At 43.1% G+C, this 18,522-nt stretch overlaps 2 protein-coding genes across 3 annotated transcripts in view; one reads left to right on the top strand and one right to left on the bottom strand.

Annotated features, from left to right (window-relative positions):
* Nucleotides 1–4,049, top strand: part of lrfn2b (leucine rich repeat and fibronectin type III domain containing 2b) — a 110,325-nt gene extending 106,276 nt beyond the window's left edge. For both annotated transcript variants that reach the window (XM_084091608.1, XM_084091609.1), the window contains one exon: nt 767–4,049. In XM_084091608.1, the coding sequence (XP_083947734.1) occupies nt 767–1,730 (964 nt within the window). In that variant the 3' untranslated portion in view covers nt 1,731–4,049. The remainder of the gene's footprint in view (nt 1–766) is intronic.
* Nucleotides 1–18,522, bottom strand: part of rpf2 (ribosome production factor 2 homolog) — a 223,885-nt gene that overhangs the window by 60,140 nt on the left and 145,223 nt on the right. The gene's annotated exons all lie outside the window — the stretch shown is intronic.

Here is an 18,522-nt window from a genome sequence, read left to right on the forward strand (position 1 = left end):
GAAGTCTGACAGCCTCTGCGCCAGGACTTCTTCTTAGTCGAAGCCTTCTTCGAGATAATGACTGTCCTCAGATCGGTCTCATCCCATGATGGCTGAGACTACTAAAGGAACCAGCCTCTCGAGACTGGTCTCTAGGATAGCTCAAGAAGCCAATCCAGCGTCATGAAACGGATGACCAGCAGGAAACAACCTAACTGACCTCTCTTAAATCCTCCTTCTGGGAGTCAGACACTGAGACTAGAACTCGCTGGAGACCGCTGCGCCCCGAAGCACACGAGGGAGTGGGGTTGGCAGAACGGCACCTGAGGGCACCGAAGGGAGATGGGCACTGTATAATGAGGTGTTATTAATTTCCTCCCAGGAATTGCAGCATTTATTTCCTCAGAATTAAATGCAGCCAAAGATCAACCAGACAAGTAAACACAGTCTAGATGAAAGTCTAAATACTATATAAATACAGACATCTAACTCCTCAAAGGTCAGATGAGAACTGCCTCGGCAAATGCGAGTTCTGAGCCATTAGATTCTTATTGCAAACCCGTAATCTACTTCACTGTACTTTCACTCTATTTTCAATCAGATGCAGCCTTGGTGAGCAGAATAGACTAGAGACAAAAAAAACATACCGATCCCAAACTTTTGAATGTTAGTGTACATGTCAAATGTGTTGTTTGCTTCTATCAAAGCCTGTTTATACTGTATGAACGCAGTGGATCAGCTGATGAGATGATGTGTGTGTGATGAGTCTGTGGTTGTGTGTCCGCAGGATGATTCCTCCCTCCAGTCAGGCGTTCAGGGTGTCCAGCCTGGTGTCGGGGTGTCGGTACGACTTGTGTGTGCTGGCGGCCTGGGACGACTCTGCCTCCACGCTCACGGCCACCAGCGTTGTGGGCTGCGTGCGCTTCCACACTGGCGAGGGGCTCCCCCGGTGCCAGGCTCTGCACGGGCAGCTGCTGGGCGGCACCATGATCCTGGTGGTGGGAGGAGTGATCGTGGCCACGCTGCTGCTGTTCATCGGGATCCTCGTGCTGCGCTACAAGGCAAGAGACGGAGGGAGCGCTGAGGCTGAAGCTCCGGTCAGCAAGATGAGCGACAGCACCGACTCCTACTCTCAGCCCAACGGGGGACGGCTGGGGCAGAACGGTGTTCCTCTGCTGCGGCCCAAACCCAAAGCGACCCAGCAGGACAGAGTGGTCCAGTTCAAGTCTGGTTCTCTGCAGAGCAGCCTGTCCTCCTCCTCCTCTTCCTCCTCAGGTTCAGGAGACTCTCCCCCCTACAGCCCCAACAGTGCCCTCGCCAGCGTCCTGAGGGCGGCGCCGCACAGACCCCGGCACACCCTGGACCAGCTGCTGGGGGCCTTCACGTCTGTGGAGCTGCGGGGCCCGTCCTCGGAGCCGCTCCCGTCCGGGGGCCCTGCTCCTGCTCTCCCGACTCCGGAGTCTACGGACCGGGAGCCGCTGCTAGGCCGGACTCTGGACTCACGGATCAGCAGGTTACTCGCATCGCCTCTGCCCTCCAGACCCCGGAGGAGCCACTCGTTCGACACCGGCGACTTCACCGTGTCCCGTGCGCAGCAGCTGTGCTCGTACCCGCGGCGGATCAGCAGCATCTGGGCCAAACGCAGTCTGTCAGTGAACGGCACGCTGCTGCGCTGCGATGAGGACGGGGACAGCGGCGGGAGCAAAGGCTCCGGCGGGAGCGCTGACTGGGTCATGGAGAGCACTGTATAGGGCTGATCCAACACCCCATACACATCATCATTATTACTGTTACTCGCCTTGCCATATCCAGAACAGGGGAAGAGTCAGGGGGAATTCACCAAACCATCTAGAACGTTATCATCATCAATCGGCTGCAAACAAAACGGGTTTGTTTGCAGCTGATTGAACTAGAACAAAACTAGAACGTTATATGTGACCCTGGACCGCAAAACCAGTCGCATGGGTATATTTGTGGCAACAGCCAACAATACATTGTCTGGGTCAAAATTATTGATTTTTCTTTTATGCCAAAAATCATTAGGATATTAAGTTAAAATCATAGTCCATGAAGAATTTTGTACATTTTCTACCGTAAATATATATATATAAAAAATAGTTTTTTTGCACCCTTAGATTCCGGATTTTCAAATAGTAGTATCTCGGCCAAATATTGTCCTATCCTAATAAACCATACATCAATGGAAATGTTTTGTAGTCCAAGGTCCCATATTTCAGTATAAAAAACCCTGTTAAATCTTGCAAATCATCCAATTTTCAGCTAAACACGTCTATTTTCTCAGTAAAGTACGCTTGTTTTAGATTGCGCCTTTAAACCCGTGCTCATCAGGGACGATCACTATAATGATACGGTTCTAAAGAAATTATCTAAATATAAAGATAAGCAGAGTCAATGGATTTTTCCAGCTGATGCATTATAAAAACATTGACAGCCAATCAGAATCCATCCTGCTTTAATGAGCTCAAGCATTTAAAGCGACAGACGCCAAACTGCAGCGTGTGTGTAATGAACGGAGTGATATTGGGAGTTAGTTTGTACTCTGATATAGTTATCATTATGTTTATAGTCATCGTTCTCAGTGTGAATTCATAAATTGGCCTGGTAAAGCTACCGTCGCACTATTCCTGCGTCCAGATGTTTATTCAGAAGAGATGATTCTGTATCGCTTCAGTTCTTCATCGAATGGAGAAGAGCGTTATAACAGACGGTGTGGTTGAGGGCTTTCAGAGCGATTCAGTTATCATTCCTGAACCTGCACTGCGTTCTGAGTGAATTCCCCCTCAGTTGGGTGTGTGTGTGTGTGTGTCATCTTTATGTCTTATTGGGGTCTGAAACTATGGGATGGGTTGGAATATAAACTCTTGAGCGACTGCAGTTTTCTAGGCTGGTTTGAGAACTGATGAACATATACTGAGGAAATGGATTCACCATTCCAATGGTTTCCCTGAAGAGCAGCATAAAGACTCTGTGAATATCTTCTTGTGCAACACTGTATATATGTGTAATGAATTTAAAGTTTTATATTTTTTATCTTGTTGATCAAATGCTCCTCTTTCTTGATGAAAGAGAACTGAAATGCATTCATCTCATCCTCACTCTCCTCCAGCTCTCGTTTACTCATTTTTCCCTATGAGAAATCATGTGTGCAATTTCAATGAATCTTCAAATATTTGAAGCTGGTTGTTTACATGTGATGTTTTTCTATATTTATGTATTTACAAAGGTGATTGAACGACATGAGACATTAGTAATGAAAAATGACTGTGAAAACATGTCTGTTGTGTTATTTTACAATGACAAGCAATTGTATTTCTTGTGATTTAAAGCAAGGCCAGTCCAGATGTTCTCCAACAGGTTCTGGAGTTCACTAACCTCCAAGTGTGCCATGGGATTCAAGTATTTAACACTCTTACAATTAACAATCCCCAAACAACTATTGTGTTTAATGAAGAGCATCCAGTCCTTCAAACACTGTGTTGGTCAGCCGTAGAGAAGCACTGGCCATCCCGTCCAACACAGCTGGACAAAACAGATTAGCCTTTGACACTGAAACATCATTCTGGGTTCACTGTTATCTGTTCTGCTTCACATGCATTCATCCGGTTCTGTTCACACACAGTTCAGAAACAGGAGTGACACCGCATCACACACCCCAGATCATTCCTGAAGGATTCAGTGCGTTTACATCAGGAGTTCAGCTCGTCTGAGGAACAGAGGTATGTGTCCGAGTTTAATTTAACCCTGAAATATCCCACTGATATTACTATAGTGATATGAGTCATTTAAAGTAAAAAATGAAACAAATCTGAAAAAGCATCCCAGCAAACGCTGATGGCTTCAGGATTGTTCAGGATCATTTTGTAAAGAATTTTAAAAAAAAAATGCAGCCATATCTATTGTGTGATCTGGTGTGTGTGGCAGTTATGAGCCGAACTGTTACGGCTGACAGTGAGTTTACACCAAATTCTCACATTATGGCATAAATTATACATATCTGATATCATGGGCTGTTATTTTGCTGGGAATTCAATGCACAAAAATATATATAACATAATCATGAGTTAATGTCTATTTTTGATAATCAGCTGAATTAAATCTTTTAAAAATGAAAGGTGTTTGCCTTTTTTCACATTTTTATTTGCATCTTTAAATAAATGATCAGATTATTCATCACAAAAGTTGAGCTGGTTTGTTGAGAGTAAATCACATCTCAACTCTTCCTCACTAGTTTAAAGATGACTGAAGAGTTCTGTGTGAAGAAAGAGCTTCATATCAATTTGCAATTATAACAACTTTAGTATTTCATCATTTATTTTTGTTTTGTTTTGTTTTCTAAAGAAAAGAATGATAAAACTATGTCAATGATAGACCTGGTCAAGCAGCGCTGACCCTGATCCGGGAAGAAATAAAAGTGTCAGAGCGCCACGGTTAATTTTTTACCATCCAAACTTTCCCACCAGTGTCCCATCACTCATCCGACAGCTCTGAGGACCGAGTCCCACTGAGGGCCGTTTCTACAGGCCTCTGGTCTTCTGTGTGTGGACACGCTGTCAGTCTCAGGGGAGCGTGTGTTGAATGGAGATGCTTGAGTCACTGTCTTATAAAACAGGCCAGAAACACTCGACCTGGGCCAGTGCATTATTCTCAATCTCAGAGGGAGTTTTAGGAGCGTCTCTAGAGTTTGCAGGACTGTCCCAGGATCTGGACCTAGAGTCTTCACTGCTGTTTATAGTTCAGAGAAAGAGCAGCTCTCAGTTCTGTGCTGGATAATGCATTCGGCAGAAGCTGTAGCTGTGCTTCAGTAACTCGCCGCTTGAGTTCACGAGTCCCGTGATTAAACCAGGATCAGTGAGTGGGAAATGAGTGGATTCCCCTCGCCCCACGGCCCTGTCCACAAGCTCATCGACGAGCAGTGAATTATAGAGGTCTGATTCTGCTTTTGTCCATTTTTATCTGTCTTTAGTGTGTAATGTTGTTGTTTGATCATGAGTTCTTCTCTATATCAGTGTCAGTGTTTCTGAACTCCTGAAACGCCTCCATTGTATCTTGAGTTTCTTCTGGGAACGAACACGTCACAATATTCCTGATTTAAATAATTCATTTGCATAATAAAGGGGCGGGGCCTGGTTGATTTAGTATTGTGTTGAAACTTGTGGTTATGGTAAGGGGCGGGGCATTTCCCAAACACACTCGACCAATCACAACACACTGCTCCAGCCGACCAATCAGAGCACAGTGTGCTTTTCAGAAGGAGGGGCTTCATAGAGACAGGAAGTAAACAGAGCGTTACTGACAGACTGGGAAGAGAGGAGCCGCAACAATGGAGAATATGAGGAAAGAATCAACATTCAAGCAGGAAAACCTGTTCTAGTAGAGAAACAACATCAAGAGTTTGAGAAAGGGCAGAATATGGGCTCTTGATGATGTTTCCCCTCTTGCACACAAAACAGATTCATTTTGCAAGAAAAACATCTTGAGACTGAACTGAAGCACAAGAGCATCTCTAAAGACTGACAATGTGTTTTTATTGCGCTTACCCTGAAACTACATGGAACAAGAGTATATTTCCCCAGTATAAAAAAATAAAAAAATGCAGTAGTTTTACTCATACTTTTCTTGAAACATGAAAGCCCAAAATAAAACAGCTGCACTTTTGATATCAAAATAAATCACTGTATAAAGCACAGATATACACTCTCATTACAAGAAGGTACGCAGTTTATGTTCTCACTAAATTGCTCCCAAATGTAATATTGTTGTATCATAGTAGAATAAGTATCCCTCAGTTCTAAAATACTTACAGTATAAATAATTTGTTGATTCTCCTGGTTGTTTCCCCTTTATTCCCCAAACTTAACATATGCTTTATAGGTACACTATAATTACTGAAAGTTAAGCAGTAAATTCGTTTTACTTTCCGGGCCGTAATCTAAAGCGTTCCCAGGTTTGAGATCTGCAGCAGAGCGAACGATTGTCAGGATAATTACTTAAATTCAGTCTGTTCAAGTGTTCTTATTCTGTACCATAAAAACAATCACATCAAACTGGTTTAAAGCAACATGAGTAAATAACAACAGAAAGACTATAGTCTCAGATACTTGAGCTGGGATCTTCTTTTGTTTAAGTCTTTTTCTTCATTCTCTGTTTGTAATCAACACGTTTTCTCTCTTTACGCAGCCGATCAATAAATCCTGTCTAGTATCTGAGATCTTGCTGTGACTCCATTAACAAATTAGTAGAGCACTGTAATCTGACCTGAAGGAAGAAGAAACGTGGTGAAGTTCATGTAAATGCAGTAGAGTTTAATAAGACACTATTTTAACGATCTAAGCGCATGGTCTAAAGCGCAAGGCACAAGTTCACTTAGGGCGTGTCCGAATCCAAGCGGAACAACTGAACGCGTCTCTAGCGAGGAAACAGATCTGCTCGTGCGCTAGGTTAAAGCGCCACCCTTACGAAAATTAACCATGTTTTTTTTGTAGTAACTATGTTTTTTTTTGTAGTTACCATGGTTTAACTATGGGTTTTGCAGTCAAACCATAGTAACTACAAATGAACCATGGTTTTCAGTGATCTTTTTTTTTTTTGTGAGCATGTTTTTGTTCAGTCCAGTGTAAATATCTCTGCTGTGCATATGTTGCACTGACTTGTTTGGTGAAAAATTAAAAAATAAATGATTCAACAGCGTACGTGTATCTGCAAATATTTATGCGCACAATCTGAATAATTTTCTACAATTTGAACTGTTTTAGTATTATGGCAAAGCATACTAACGTGATTTTATGCCCAACAGTGTAGTTGGTTAGACAAAAATCTGGTGATATGAATGAAGTGTGTGCCATTTTGTGGTGAAGTGTGTTTATTTTAATAAAACCAGGAAAAAAATAGTTTGCAAAATTGTGTGTTAGCAATTGGAAAAAATGTAATTGTTCTCACATCAAGAGTGCAGTGATAGGTCAAATTACTGTTTCATTCATGATTGGTTGATGTATTGAGTATTTGCATAGCAACAAGACGCTGATTGGTCGAAATCGCTTCAGCCAAGGAGTTTTCCGAACTGACAGCTGGAAGCAGGCTATCCTTACAGCAGCACGGTCGAGTTTATTGGTTTATTTGAAATATTTAACTTGAAGAAGACAAAACTGAAAGGTGAGTTCTGATAATTTATGTTTATATGTAATTCACAAGTCGAAAATATAAATGTTTCAGCCACTTGACGTTAATTTAGCGAGTTAAACTAACTTTGCACCGAATGCTTTTTAGCCATGTTTGACTTGTTTAAGTTAACATTACACTTTTTAACAGGGTTCCTACGGGTCCTTGAAAGTTTGTGAATCTGAAAAAAACATTCAAGGCCCTGGAAAGTGTTTGAAAATGAACATAATAGATGTTCCTTGAAAGTGCTTGAATTTATTTTGTTTATTTAGTTTTCTGGGGAAAAAAAACAAACATATTATTTCTTCCGGTCCGCTAATGTGTTATTTTGCCAATACTTGGTGGCCTACTAGCTTGCTTGATTTATGTTAGCTACGCGCATTTACGCGTTACGTTCCCGCGTGAGGTACTTGGTGTTGTAGGCTACGTTGCCATGACGTTCACGTGCGCACAAAACAACTACGATGGAACCTCAACGTTTGTTGTTTGACACAACAAATGTGTTCCCACATTAAGTCCTTGAATTTGAGTGTATTGGACCTGGAAAGTCCTTGAAAGGTCCTTGAATTTGAAGTTAACCAAGGTGTGGGAACCCTGTTTTAATCTTTGACTAGTATTAAGTCATTGCGTGTACATAATATGCCGTTTGTTCTCCATTATCCACTATAACTGTTAAAATATGAACTTTGCTATTAGGCAACATAAAACTGATTGCCCAAGGTCGCTGCAGCCGTTACTGCATTTTCAAATAGATGGAGAGCGGGAACTTCAGATTACGAGCACGAGCACCACAACAACCATGGCTCGCCCTCTTTATCGTCAGAACACACACACACACACACACATACACACAGAGGCCAGACTCGAATTATAAGATGAAGAGAAGAGGAAATTCAAAGGTGGGTTTTATGTTTATGTTTAACCAAATAACATGTATAAAGCGTTACAGCTACTCAACATGACAATAACGAGTGTAAATTGCGTAATTAATTAACGTTATGAATAGAGTCTGTATTAACCATCTGCAAATATATTTTAAAGCAATTGAGTTTCTGTGTCATGAGTACACATTTAATAGGTAATTATTGTAAACAGCGTCACTAGGATTGGAAGACGGGGGGGCTTAGCCCCCAGGGTATTTGTAACTTAAGTTTATAGAAAATCTTAATGTGAATTTGAGTAAAAATCAACTATGTATATGTTTAGCTGTATTTGTCTCTTCAACCCCGTTACCATCTTCAACCCTGTTACCCTAGTCTCAACCCCGTAACACCTACATTTTTGTTAATTATTTTTTTAAGTTTATGAATAAGTAATTTAATGTTTGTTGAACTTAGTCAAAAATGTTCAGAGCAATCATAAGAATACTGATTTTAGTTCAAATTCTGAAGTTAAGCCACATCTTTGATCAAAAATGATAGGGTTGCTGTCACAAAAAGTGCCCATTTCAGGCTTTAGTATAGCATAAGTGTAAAATTATATGTAAATTTTATGGTGCATGGTACAATTTCTGGTAAGCTACGCTTTTTTATTATTTCAATTCAATTATTGTGATTTGATTTAATATTAACTCATTTGGATAAATATTAGGTACTCAAGATAGGCGTTAATTTTTCTCAAGAAAAAAACAACTCGCCTAATGTGTTACAGAGAGCCCTATCAGCTGGCAGTATTATTTAAGGTTAAAAATAACTCAAATTAAATATAATGCATTTTTTTTATTATAATAACAACTTTATTTAATGATATAAGTAAAAATATAATAAATATGTAATATAGAACACATATTTAGCAAAATACTCTCTATAGCTCTTTTTTTCTTGCCAATACGTGCTATAGCCTATAGTATGTTCATTAAATGGCTTTCCTGAGGTAAATGTGACATAATTGTACTCCAGCTATGTTATTGACCTCTTCACGCTGATAAAAAACACTGATTAATCGATATTTTGTATGAGGAATATACATTTCGGTAAGTTGTAGCCTACTACTGTATCTTTCAACAGTGTTTGTGTTTTTTTACTATTAGCTAGTAGAGATGATTGTTCACGTGCGCTAGGGATCCGTCATGTCACATTTACAAACGCCAAAACGGTATTTATTGTTTGAATTTCGTAATAAAATTGACAGAATCTGAGAGTTGAGATTCTTTTATATCATAAAGTAACCTGCTCTGTCTAGTCTGTCGGTCTCCGTGTCCTCTTTGCTTCACGATTTTTCTGTGCTTGAGAAAATGGATGTGTGGCGTGAGCGTGTGAAAAGTGTCAATTGCGTGAGTCTCATGGTGAATGCGTGAGAGTTGGCAGCTTTGTTACTTCTGTCCAACTTCCGACTTTTCGGATATTTTTTGTAGCTGGATAGCCTATATATCATTTGTTGTGTCTAAATATGAATGAGGATACGGTTATTGATAAATTGAATTGTTATTGTTGTTCTTATCATCATTTAGGGGGGCTTAGGAAGATTTTGGGGTAGCTTCAGCCCCCCTAAAATAGGCCTAACGACGTCCCTGATTGTAAATGAATGCTTAACCAGAGGTGCTGGTGTACTTTACATTAGTCCACAATACTGTATGCAGTTGAACAACTGAACGCCACAGAACAGTGCACAGATAAAACAGCTGATCACTCGTTCTCTGTGTTTAAATGATTGCGATTACCTGATTCTGCCCTAAGTCATGTACAGGTCATTCATTTTAACAGAGAACTTTGTTGAAACTCAGTAAATGTGTCTTTGATTTGTAGATCATGATGATGATGATCATCACATGTCTGACAGTCCCCCTGCATCCTCAGCTGTGAGTCTCAGTACAGTGAGTTATTCGAGTTTATTAATCTCATGATATTCTTTTCTGGAGAGGTTGAATTTTTAGTCCTAAGAGTTTGTTTGCCATAATGATAGAGTGATGTCAATCTAGATAAAGCACAGTAAAACTGCTCTTCACATGAAATCTGAACGATTTCTGTCACTTAATTGAAAGTTAATTAACATAAAACTCTGACATTCATAAAGTATGGTAGCATACAGGACAGGTACAAAATGTCAATTTGAAATGTAACATGCAAAATGTCAATGCAAGGTGTAAAATGGCAATGTATTTCTGTATTTGAATTTACATTTTCCATGTGATATGTGCTACATCTGGAGAAAAAATTCAAGATCAAAAATATAATAATTTGCATTACTACACTAGCTTTAACATATAATTTGAACATATTTGAACGTTTATACGTTTTTAAAATTACAATTAAAATTTATTACAGAAATGAGTTGTTTAACATGTTCAAGCAAATATTGTAGCAAAATGATAATTTAAGTTATTTTTCCTAGCATTTACACTCAAAGTTAAGGCACTTGATGCAGTGATTGACAGGGCGGGGGGGATGTGATCGGCTCGGGATCCTTTTTTTAGATCCACATTGACTTTTGCCACGTTCATCGCGGGTATTTATAAAAATGCAATCGTAAGTGTCTTAATTGTGAGTGTAAATGCAATTAAGAAAAAATAGCATTTAAATGATAATTTTGCTACAATTTTAGCTTTAACATGTTAAAGGGTTAATTCACCCAAAAATGAAAACTCTTTTTATTAATTACTCACCCTCATGTCGTTCCAAACCTGTAACAAATGAAGATCTTAATAATGAAATCTGAGAGCTTTCTGACCCACATAGACAGCTACGCAACTACCACTTTAACGCTTTAAAAAGTTCATAAAGTGATTGTAAAACTAATCCATATTAATTTAATGGTTTAGTCTAAATTTTGTGAAGACATGATTGCTTCCTTTATGATGAACAGGCTGAATTTAGGCTTTTATTCATAAACATTCATCAGTTCCCACATCAGTTACAGTAAACAGAAGCGAGGGTCATTCTCGTGTTGCGCAGCACGCTTGAGAGAGGTTTGCTCTCGCGGGTCAAGCATGTTCGGTTGAGCTTCTGTTTATGTTCGCTGATCATTGTTTAAGTGTGAAGAAAAGACTAAATTAAATCTGTTCATCATATAAATAGGGCTGTCGTGATAACCGCAATATTGCAGAGGAACACTAGTAACCGCAGAAGAATGCTAGTAACCGCTAGTAACCGCAGAGGAATGCTAGTAACCGCTAGTAACCGCTAGTAACCGCAGAGGAATGCTAGTAACCGCTAGTAACCGCAGAGGAACGCTAGTAACCGCAGAGGAATGCTAGTAACCGCAGAGGAACGCTAGTAACCGCAGAGGAACGCTAGTAACCGCAGAGGAACGCTAGTAACTGCAGAGGAATGCTAGTAACCGCAGAGGAATGCTAGTAACCGCTAGTAACCGCAGAGGAACGCTAGTAACCGCAGAGGAATGCTAGTAACCGCAGAGGAACGCTAGTAACCGCAGAGGAATGCTAGTAACCATGCTAGTAACCGCTAGAACCGCAGAGGAACGCTAGTAACCGCAGAGGAATGCTAATAACCGCTAGTAACCGTAGAGGAACGCTAGTAACCGCAGAGGAATGCTAGTAACCGCTAGTAACCGCAGAGGAACGCTAGTAACCGCAGAGGAACGCTAGTAACCGCAGAGGAACGCTAGTAACCGCTAGTAACCGCAGAGGAACGCTAGTAACCGCAGAGGAATGCTAGTAACCGCTAGTAACCGCAGAGGAATGCTAGTAACCGCTAGTAACCGCAGAGGAACGCTAGTAACCGCAGAGGAACGCTAGTAACCGCTAGTAACCGCAGAGGAACGCTAGTAACCGCAGAGGAATGCTAGTAACCGCAGAGGAACGCTAGTAACCGCAGAGGAATGCTAGTAACCGCTAGTAACCACAGAGGAATGCTAGTAACTGCAGAGGAATGCTAGTAACCGCTAGTAACCGCAGAGGAACGCTAGTAACCGCAGAGGAATGCTAGTAACCGCAAAGGAATGCTAGTAACCGCTAGTAACCGCAGAGGAACGCTAGTAACCGCAGAGGAATGCTAGTAACCGCTAGTAACCGCAGAGGAACGCTAGTAACCGCTAGTAGCCACAGAGGAACGCTAGTAACCGCAGAGGAACGCTAGTAACCGCAGAGGAATGCTAGTAACCGCAGCAACCACGATATTCGCGTTTTTTTTTTCCATAAGGCTATACCCTTCTTGTTTTGAACTTTGTGCATGTGTATTGAATGTTAAATAAGTTAATAATGATAACAAGACTTTTTTTTATCATGGTGATTTGTACAGAGGCGTTGTGGATTTGCACTTAAGCCTAAACAGAGATCGACTGAGCGTGTGCGTGTGCGATAACCTGCGTCTGTCTTTGAACTCAGGGCAGCGGAGAGGAAATGGCGCAAATCAAAAGACACATCTGACCTGAGTATGTATAAATCTCTCCTCTCTTCCTTTTCTGTTGATGTTCATGCTGCAAAATCTTCATACTTCCACAACAAGATCAACAGCTCCTCCAACACACGATCACTCTTCAAGACATTCAACTCTCTCCTCTGTCCACCTCCACCACCACCCACCACCACCCACCTCCTCTTTAACTGCTGACGATTTTGCGAATTTCTTCACCAACAAAACAACATCTATCAGCAGTCAGTTCTCAGCTCCTCACACACAGGAACCCAGTCTGACCCCTTCCACAGCCAATATCCCTCTGTCCTCCTTCTCTCCGCTAACCGAGGAAGAAGTATCTACACTTCTCCTCTCCAGTCATCCTACCACCTGCCCTCTAGACCCCATCCCCTCACACCTTCTACAAGCCATCTCTCCCACACTTCTCCCAGCACTCACACACATCATCAACTCATCCCTCCATACTGGCACTTTCCCTACAGCATTCAAGCAGGCTCGGGTTACTCCACTGCTTAAAAAACCAACACTAAACACATCATCTGTAGAGAATTACAGACCTATCTCTCTCCTACCATTCATTGCGAAAACACTTGAAAGAGCTGTTTTCAACCAAGTAACATCCTTCTTGTCTCTAAACAACCAGCTGGATGTCAACCAATCTGGCTTCAAGAAAGGGCATTCAACTGAGACTGCATTACTGTCGGTCACAGAAGCCCTACGGATCGCAAAAGCTGCTTCCAAATCCTCAGTTCTCATTCTCCTGGATCTGTCCGCTGCCTTCGACACTGTGAATCATCAGATCCTTATGTCCAGCCTCTCATCTCTGGGCATCACAGGTACTCCTCTCCACTGGTTCGAGTCCTATCTCACAAGTAGTTCCTTCAGGGTCGCATGGAGAGGTGAGGTATCCAGAGCACATCAACTGACCACAGGGGTTCCCCAGGGTTCAGTTCTTGGACCCTTGCTCTTCTCCATCTACACCACATCACTGGGACACATCATACCTCCTACCACTGCTATGCTGATGACACACAGCTCTTCCTCTCATTTCAACCAGATGATCCCACAGTAGCTGCACGGATCTCAAGCTGTCTGGCGGACATCTCGACATGGATGAAGGAACATCACCTGCAGCTCAACCTGGCAAAGACTGAGCTTCTCGTCCTCCCTGCCAATCCGTCTCTACAGCACAACTTCACTATCCAGCTAGACTCATCATCAATCACCCCATCAAGGTCGGTCAGAAATCTTGGAGTAACGTTTGATGACCAGCTGACCTTCACAGATCACATTTCAAAGACAGCTCGATCATGCAGGTTTGCACTGCACAACATCAGGAAGATCAGGCCTTTCCTAACTGAGCATGCAACACAACTTCTCGTCCAGGCCCTGGTCATTTCTAGGCTTGACTACTGCAATGCTCTTCTGGCCGGACTTCCATCATGTGCAACTAAACCTCTGCAAATGATCCAGAACGCTGCAGCTCGTCTTGTCTTCAACGAGCCCAAGAGGGCCCACGTCACTCCTCTGTTCACCTCTCTGCACTGGCTACCACTCGCTGCTCGCATCAAGTTCAAGGCATTGACGCTTGCTTACAGATCTATCACAGGCTCAGCTTCCTCCTACTTTCACTCACTCCTACGAGTCTACATCCCTACCAGAAGCCTACGATCGGTCAAAGAGCGACGTCTCGTGGTTCCATCACAGAGAGCCACAAAATCACTTTCCAGAACATTCTCATAAACAGTTCCATGCTGGTGGAATGCGCTCCCCACCCTCATCCGGAATGCAGAATCCCTGACAACATTCAAAAGACAACTGAAAACCCATCTCTTCCGTGAGCACTTAACCTCATAAAAAAAAAAAAAAAAAAAAAAAAAAAAAAACTTTCCCTTTAAAACCACACTTATCGGGCTTATGCTACTCTGAATAATGCCTGAACTTTGTATTTTGAGCACTTCTTGCGTTGTTTTTGTCTACTCATGATGACTCGCTTAATTTAGTCCTAATTTGGAAGTCGCTTTGGATAAAAGCGTCTGCTAAATGACTAAATGTAAATGTAAATGTATAAAGACAGGGACTTGACGCCTCCTGCTGGCCATTTTAATATAATATTTAAAAGTATCATCACTACGTTTTAACCATCATTGCACATTTATTGAAAATTGTTTTATTGAAAGCATTACTTATTTTATAAAGGTATAAAGGAAAAATCGATTAAAGGGGTCAAAGACTGTCCCTTGATGGAGAAGTGTGACTGCAGTGTAAGTGGAAGAGCAGAGACGTAGCAAGCTCTTCAGAAGTGCAGGGATGGATGTGGTTTGTTTATTAACAATAAAAACAATGAATACAATGACAGGTACAAAAGGTATAACATACAAGATATAAAAAGCTTCCCATTTAAATGAGTGATACTAGAAAAGTATAAAAACTAGGCCGATTCCGATTTCCGATTTTTCATTGAGTTTGACCTGCCGATACCGATTTTAGCCGATTCTGATTTAATTTTTTTCTAACCACTTTACAGCACACACAAATATTTATTTTCGATCTTTTCTTTAACCCTTTCACGCGCAAGTTTAAAATATTCTAACTGACATCCCCACCCCCAGAGTGAGTTTTTTCAAGGCGAACGTTCCCTTTAATGTTTCCATGGCGACGCGTCACCGCAGCCACAATAATACTGTATGACTGATGTGTCGCTTTTTTTATTCAAAATATTCACAAACTTGCTTACCATGTCATCAACTAGCCTATCTGATATTCCGATTCTCAAATACGTGTAAGTGAGTGTGTTTGGTCGTTTAAAAACCTTTATAAATAATCTTGATCTATGAGATGGGCGCCGCAATGTTGTCCTGTCAGTCGGATTTACAGCACGTGAATTCATCAGTTTCTCCTGAAATAAATGCAAGAAAGTGGCCGGTGAACTGAGAAGAATAGAGTAAACTTTATAGTTACTTCCACTATGTTTGTCTGATATGAATAACACATGTTGGCAAATTATATTTGAATAGATTGTTATTGCTGCTTCCACAGACATCAGTGTGTATTTTACAGACTCCAAATGTATTGTTTTACTCGTGCTTATGTGTATTTAAATATCTGAAACCTAAAATAAACATTATGAGGTTGAAAACACTGCTTAGTTGTGATATATGACAGCGCTGAACGCGTCCGACTCTGGCTCAGCGCCAGCCAACGCGCGAAAGCACAGTTTGAATCTGGCAGTCAGTGTTGCCAACTATTTTCAAAGGAAAGTAGCTAACGCCTCCCCTAAAAGTCGCTAAATGTCGCTAGATGACGTCATATGTCAAGTAGCATATTCATGACGTCATCGCGGCGTACTTGCGTTCTGCCTGCTTAATGTTTTTTCTCATTAAAATCATGCTCACATGTACTGTATTTTAGTATAACATAATAATATAATATAGCCGAATGTCCAATAAAGCTGTTCTAATTTACTATATTTTTTTTTGTCAGACGAGTAGATTGAATTACTATTTTTTATATGTGTAAAATTAGGCTATCTGAATTGAGAGAGAGTTCGGGAACTGGTTGAACTAAAGCACTGTTATAGTGAGTATGCAAGTGATAAGCACAAGAAAAGAAAGGAAAATAAAATGGTCAAACTAAATTCTTTAAATATGAAACAAAGTGATAAGTCCGTGAAACAACACTGCTCATTCACGTCTATAAGCTGCCGTGCTGCTCCTCCTGTCTCAGCCATTCACTGAACAGGGTAGACGCAGACAGAGGTGTGTGACGGCAGGGAGAAAGCAAAAGTCGCGCTCGCAGGACTGTGCTGGCAACATTTAGAGGTTACTGAGGTTTGTCCAAAAAGTAGCTAGATTTGTCGCTAGTCGCTTTTTTGAAAAAATGTCGCTAAGGGGGTCTGAAAAGTCACTAAAAATAGCGACAAAGGCGCTAAGTTGGCAACACTGCTGGCAGTGATGCAACGTCACTGAACATGCTAAATGTGGCGCCGTACTCTCAGGGGCACAGAAATAACAATCCCATTTGAGACCGTACCGCTCAAAAGGTTAATCATGCGGCGCCCGAGTGCATTTGACCGGCATGAAATCGGCATATGTCAGACTGACCGGCCGGTCGCCGGTCATGGCCGATAACGTGAAAATCGGCCAATTCCGGTCACCAGCCGATCAATCGGTGCATCTCTAATAAAAACACACTCGGAACACACGAAAATAAGTCAAAAGTCTGTTGTGAAAATACACTACAATAGACTTGCTAAATAATCAGAATCAGAAATACTTTAATAATCTTTAATATACAAGTAATATATATACACTAGCTGTTATGAACTGCTCTGAGACTTGAAGGTTGGGATCCAGACGCAGCTTTATTTGAGGGCAATCCAGAGGCGTAATGCAAAGTACAGGCTAGGGTCATACACAGGCAGGCAGTCAAAACAAAGAAACAAACAAAACAAACTAACAGGCAGGGACCAGAGGCAAGAGAGTAATCCAGGGACCAGAGGCAAGAGAGTAATCCAGGGAACAGGGCAAGATATCAAAAAACCAAGAAACAAGAAAACCAGGGAAACGCTCAGAAATGCAGTGAAACACTTAACAAGACTTCGCCGTGAGTGAATGAATGAACAAGGTATATATAGACTGAGACTAACAGGATGATAAGACAAAGGTGAATGCAATCAGTGAATGAGGTACAGGTGAATGTGATCAGTGAATGAGTCCAGGCAGTGAGTTCTGGGAAATGTAGTTTGAGAGTGATAATAGTCTTATGTGGAGTGCCCTCTGGTGGCTCTCAATGGCAACTCCAGCTGGTGATCGTTACATAGCCCCCCCTTTAAGGAGCGGATTCCAGACGCTCCTAAAACTGTCCAGGAGGGAGGTGGAGCGGAGGCGGATCCGGGGGCGGGATGGAGGGCCAGGCCCGTGCAGCGGAAGGGGACCTGAAGACTCCGGCAGGGCAGAAGGCCAGGGCGGAGCAGGCTGTGCAGGCGGCCAGGGCGGAGCAGGCTGTGCAGGCGGCCAGGGCGGAGCAGGCTGTGCAGGCGGCCAGGGCGGAGCAGGCTGTGCAGGCGACCCTTCAGGCGGCCGGGGCGGAGCAGGCTGTGCAGGCGACCCTTCAGGCGGCCGGGGCGGAGCAGGCTGTGCAGGCGACCCTTCAGGCGGCCGGGGCGGAGACGACCCTTCAGGCGGCCGGGGCGGAGACGACCCTTCAGGCGGCCGGGGCGGAGACGACCCTTCAGGCGGCCGGGGCGGAGACGACGGTTCAGGAACATGAACGGGCTCAGGGGATGTGGTGGCCATCTTGTCCGAAGACACAGGCGTGAAGTCGGCCATCTTGTCCAAAGACACAGGCGTGGAGTCGGCCATCTTGTCCGAGGACACAGGCGTGGAGTCGGCCATCTTGTCCGAGGACACAGGCGTGGAGTCGGCCATCTTGTCCGAGGACACAGGCGTGGAGTCGGCCATCTTGTCCGAGGACACAGGCGTGGAGTCGGCCATCTTGTCCGAGGACACAGGCGTGGAGTCGGCCATCTTGTCCGAGGACACAGGCGCAGGAAGAGGAACAGATTCAGGATCAGGATCAGATTCAGGCTCAGGAACAATTTCAGTCTCGGCGGGACGAGACTCTGGACGGGCAGACGTGACGTGAAGCTCTGGCTCTGGCTCGGCAGGACTGAAGTGAAGCTCTGGCTCTGGCTCGGCAGGACTGACGTGAAGCTCTGGCTCTGGCTCGGCAGGACTGACGTGAAGCTCTGGCTCTGGCTCGGTAGGACTGACGTGAAGCTCTGGCTCTGGCTCGGCAGGACTGACGTGAAGCTCTGGCTCTGGCTCGGCAGGACTGACGTGACGCTCTGGCTCTGGCTCGGCAGGACTGACGTGACGCTCTGGCTCTGGCTCGGCAGGACTGACGTGAAGCTCTGGCTCTGGCTCGGCAGGAAGATACTCAGGCAGGACGGCCTCGGCGAAACAAGATTTAGGCAGGATAGTCTCAGCGGGACGAGACTCATGCATGTTGGCCCCTATGGCAACACGTACTGACCTCAGCGGGGAATCGGCCA

Source organism: Abramis brama (assembly GCF_963993115.1).
Source record: "Abramis brama genome assembly, chromosome: 18".
In the NCBI taxonomy this organism is placed as follows: Eukaryota; Metazoa; Chordata; class Actinopteri; order Cypriniformes; family Leuciscidae; genus Abramis; species Abramis brama.